This window comes from Salmo salar, chromosome ssa21, assembly GCF_905237065.1.
Source record: "Salmo salar chromosome ssa21, Ssal_v3.1, whole genome shotgun sequence".
Taxonomy (NCBI): domain Eukaryota; kingdom Metazoa; phylum Chordata; class Actinopteri; order Salmoniformes; family Salmonidae; genus Salmo; species Salmo salar.
In genome coordinates this window covers 21,830,001-21,835,216 of record NC_059462.1, presented here as the reverse complement: position 1 = coordinate 21,835,216, position 5,216 = coordinate 21,830,001, and the positions used below count along the sequence as shown (strand labels likewise).

At 40.0% G+C, this 5,216-nt stretch overlaps 1 protein-coding gene across 5 annotated transcripts in view; it reads left to right on the top strand.

Moving 5' to 3' along the window:
- Positions 1-5,216, top strand: part of dgkh (diacylglycerol kinase, eta) — an 84,391-nt gene continuing 79,175 nt past the window's right edge. For 2 of the 5 annotated variants that reach the window (XM_014164444.2, XM_014164446.2), the window contains exon 1: positions 1,189-1,743. In XM_014164444.2, coding sequence (XP_014019919.1) covers positions 1,465-1,743 — 279 coding nt within the window. In that variant the 5' untranslated portion in view covers positions 1,189-1,464. Of the gene's footprint in view, positions 232-1,185; positions 1,744-5,216 lie in introns of those variants that run through there. The other 3 variants (XM_014164445.2, XM_014164443.2, XM_014164447.2) reach the window with 3 other exon arrangements.

Below are 5,216 nucleotides of genomic sequence, written 5' to 3'. Positions count from 1 at the left end.
AGAATATTTTAGAGGAGGTGGTAGAGTGGAGTAATAGGCAATACGGAATTATAGCCTAGGAGGCCTACCTGGTCCAGGACCTCAAACCATATATAGCCGGTTTTACGGTAACCAGACAGCTGTATCCATTAATCCTTATATACTATTTCTCGACTGGTTTCCCGGAGCGGACCGAGTGGGACTATGGAAGATGTATACCATTATACTCGTAGCCCTGCATGGGAAGAACTGGTCAGTAGCTTTTACCAAATTATTTCTAGTGAAATAAGATAGTGTGGTCTTGATCTTGCCTTTTGTCTACGAGACTAACGACTGAAAGAGAAAAAGTCTGACGTTTTTCTCCCGTTTTAGAATAATTTGTAAGTAATTTATTGTCACCATCCAGATCAGTCATTGTTTTTGGAGAACCGAATGCCTTTGCTTTTTTGAAAACTCAACCCCTATTGTCTTTTGCTGTGAAAACAATAGAACAGTCAGATTGATGTTTAACTAAGTTAGTCTTTAGCAAAACTAAAATGTATCTGATTATAGGCTAGTTGTCTTTGTCTGAAGTTGCTATTCAAGTGGTTAATGTTATGTTCAAACCTAATCCATGTAGCTACATTATAGACGACTGTTAACCGGACACTTTCGATGTCAATAGCCTATCCTATTTATTTGATGGTGTTTTTAGATCACATATTTTGTAAGACTGCGGCTTCTCCTGTTACATTATCGCAAAGTAGGCTATCAAGTGGCATTTAGCCTGAGCAATGGAATGGTTTCTCTACAATACAATCACTATATCAGCACAAGAATGTAACCCTTTACCCATAGGCTACATTTTCCGTTTTCAAAGTAGGAATAGGCTACCCCCCAGTGCTAATTTGAATCAGTTTTGTTTCATGAGTCGAAAGTGTTCTGACAATCTGTAGACCTATTATAACCGTGCAATATCACATTGTTTATTATTATCCTATGCCTTTTTAGAATGAATAACATATCATTAGTCAAAATCTGGAAAATAGGCTATTGCTATATCATTTTATTTCCTGCCTATGGCTATAGCCCAAAAATACATAGGCGTACAGTTAACATTGCCCATATAGTTTGCATGTTCAATTTGCTCATATTTTTTTGTGGGCTTTTGAAATCAGTTATAGTTACAGTATGAGTTGGACTGCTTCTGTTGCGGCCGCTAGGGTATTCCATGGCGATGTCCACCGGTTATTCCATGTCCACCGGTTGTTGGTTGCTGGTGCGTCTGTGTGTGTGTGAGGGAGGCAGCCTAGGCGGTCTCTAGCCTCAGTCTGGTCTGAGCATGTAAGATGGAACCATAAACACATCCTGAACCAGGCTTTACCCTAGTAAACCCCACCGCACCGAGACATGCTACGTCCCCATGAGCACAGCTGCGCACGTATGTTCTTGGACATATAGATATCGGCTCTTACAGCGCTAATTAGGGTTGAGAAGGGAGACGAGATGACGGCGAGGAAAGACGCTTTCCAACCACTGTCCAGCTCTCGCATCCCGGAGAGGAAGGGAGCGGCAGACCGGGGGAAGACTAACCCGGACTGGTCTTATCCTTTCCCGCAACAGGAGCCGGAGAAAGGCCCTTCGACAACGGGGATCCATGCCCATGTGGTGGGTGCTGCCGGGGGCTCCGGGGCCGTGGATGAGTCTTCAGACAGCGAGGGAGAACAAGAAGGCCCGCAGAAACTCATCCGGAAAGTGTCGACCTCCGGACAGCTCAGAAGCAAGGTAAGAAAATACACTTATCTGTCTTTATTTTTGTTCGCTGTCTCGAATTGATTCTTGTTTTGGACAAATAAGCTACACGATTTTGTATTGTGCGTCTTTTTGTAGTGTTGTGTCGGTAGCCCAGTCCATGTTGTTTTTATGGAAGCAAATACAAGGTAATGACACCCACCTTGACAACCAGCACATGATTCTGACTGTCATACCTTGTAATTGTATGCAACGTTTGACCATAGAATAAAATAGATTCGCCAAAAATCTATATTGAAAACAATCTGTGGAAAGCATTGTGAACTGTGGAAAGCCAGTGTTCTTAGCTCCACAGGCAGCCTACTTGTTTTGAGATATCAGTAACTCCGCTGTTACAGCCTACCCCCATTCTGTACATGTGTTAAAATAGATGTGAATAGCTTATAACCATTTTCTTTCACATTGTAGAGATACACATCCTTTATTGGAAGCTTTATAAAGTTCAACTTTTTTCATGAGACAACTCAAACTGACACTAAATAAGCTAAAGTAGAAAAGAGCCACTCAGTTATTGACAGGTCTACTCCACCCTGCCTTCATTATTAAAGTAGGTGTTTATATTTAAGTGATAAGGGCCCACTGGGCTGGGGAACAGGGCTTTGTTATCGTTATTTACCTACCTGACAATAGAACAAACACTTGAAGTAGGCCAACGTCTTGTCATAGGTGCGTAGGAGTCTCAAGTAGATCGTTGACGAAACTCCTGCACGCTGGGCCTTATTTACCAAAAGATTGTAGAAAAGAGCATGAAATTGTTTGTTTGATAAATGAGGGCCACTGTATGTACAGTACCGAAACGTTGTGCTTCAAGAAAATATTTATATGCATTTAGGTTACACACAGTGTGCAGAGTTCCCTTCACTATAATGGCCTGAGAATAACTCCAGTGTAGTATCTTTACATACAATATAGTAAACAAGATGTAGCCTAATGTTTACAAACATTAGGCTACAAAAGGGACAGTATAATAGCACTAGGTAAAGAATTAAGAAAAATCGACAGATAGATGAAAGATGGATGAAAAGGAACTCATCATAAAACATGAGCAATGAAACCAGTGACAAAACAGATATCAAAAAAGGAACAGCACACCATATTGCAGCTAGAGTTGAAAATATATTGTATTATAGAGATTGATGTCTGTCTATATTGTGTTCTGTAAACATTAGGCCACTGATCTGTCTTATAACTCTCATTGGATAGCTAAAAAGAAGTTTGGCTACAATATGCTGTCCTAACATTCTAAAAGGTTACCAAGATGACATCGTCCACTGAACACCCTTTCATCCTCAAAAGAGTCAGAGTTAATCTTACCAAAAATGATAAACCTGTAGCTAATATAGACTTTTTTTTCATGACCAAGTCTTCACTACCTAATTGTAGATATAGCTAAGGTGTTTTGTGGTGTTAGAACCCGTGGCGATTGGTGCCATTTAAGATGAGGGAATATTTTTGTTTAGTTTTTTATGAACATGGCTTTATTTCTATTACAGCATATTGGATGACTGTCATTCATATCCATTTACCCAGCTCAACGTAACATCCATAGGTTTAGGCTACTACAGGGTACTCTAGTTTTCCCTATACCCATCATGAGGTTGATACAACTTAGTCAATGAATGAAAGTTTATGACGTAGGTGCATAGGTTGAGAAAAATTAGAGTAATCAAGGTGACAGACATTGACATGTTCAATACCGCCTTGCACAAGCTTGCTTACATCTAGCTGATCTAGGATGTAATCATTAGTTTCTATTGGACAAATTCAGGTATGTTTATCCCATTTCGTTCCATTTACTTCCATTTAAGAACGTTTTTCAACAGAATCAGTGGAATGAATACACCCCGGGTCACACGCAAACACAGTTCACTTTCATAACAGCCACATACAAACAGCATGGTCCCTTTGATCGTTGAATAATTCCTTCTCACATCTACGTGCTCTCCTCTTCACCTTTTCCCTTCGCTTGTTGACTTCAGTGCACAACACATCAGCTGTCTGTGACCAGGCGAAAAAAAATCTTTCCTTCATATCATGTTCGCTATCAACACACAGCCTACATCGTTGTCACCATATTAGCTAACATCAAGTCAACATAGTTACTAGAACTAACGCGTTTGTAAACCCGCTACAATCATGCAGTACAGTGTACAGTTAGCAAGCAGTTTAGCAGTTACACCGGCGGGCCCAGGTGGCAATACATGAATAAAACCAAAACTTATCTTGACTTGGAAGAGTTCCAGTGTTGGATAGGTAACATAGCAATCCTCTCTGTTTAAGCTGGGTGTTTGAGTAGGCTGAACTAGCTAGCTGCATTCACTAGCTAAGTGAAAGTTTAAAAAAACTGAAATAAATATCTCTCTCTCTCTCTCTTGCGTCCACTTAATAATGGAAGAAATTAATTTGTTCAAAATGGTTCAATTATTGTCTTTCTCTCTCTTTGAGTCAATTACTCACCACGTTATGCACTGCAGTGCTAGCTAGCTGTAGCTTAATGCTTTAAGTACTAGATTCATTCTTGATTGGGTGGGCAAAATGTCAGTTAATGCTGCAAGAGAACTGATAGGTTGGAGGACGTCCTCTTGAAGTAGTTATAATTACTGTGTAAGTCTATAGAAAGGGGCGAGAACCATGAGCCTCCTAGGTTTTGTATTGAAGTCAATGTACCCAGAGGAGAACAGAAGCTAGCTGTCCTCCGGCTACACCATGCTGCTACCCTGCAGAGTGTTGTTGAGGCTACTGTAGACCTTAATTGCAAAACAATGTGTTTTAACCCTTGTGTAGTCTTAACATTCTGTATACTCCCCTTGTCCTAAGGGTAAAAAATTACCCGCCTTCACTAAACCCATAAAATTAAGCAGATTAATTGAATTTTAAACCCCAAATCTATTTTGCATGAAGAAACAACCTGTCATTCATCACAAACTTTGTGAATATCTGGGTTTTCCCTCTTCACAATGCAGAAAGACTGCATTTAAACAGTGGATCATAATTGTTTTCTTTACTAATGTAGAGGTTTGTTATTTTTTATTATTATTGCTGAAGGTACTGCATCAAATCAAATCAAATTTTGTTGGTAGAGCATGGTGGTAGAGCATGGTGTTTGCAACGCCAGCATGGTGTGTGCAACGCCAGGGTTGTGGGTTCGATTCCCACGGGGGGCCAGTACAAGAACAAAAAAATGTATGAAATGTATTCATTCACTACTGTAAGTCGCTCTGGATAAGAGCGTCTGCTAAATGACTAAAATGTAAAATGTATTGGTCACATACACATGGTTAGCAGATGTTAATGCGAGTGTAGCGAAATGCTTGTGCTTCTAGTTCCGACCATGCAGTAATATCTAACATGTAATCTAAACATTTCACAACAACTACCTTTTACACACAAGTGTAAAGGAATGAATAAGAATATGTACATATAAATATATGGATGAGCGATGGCCG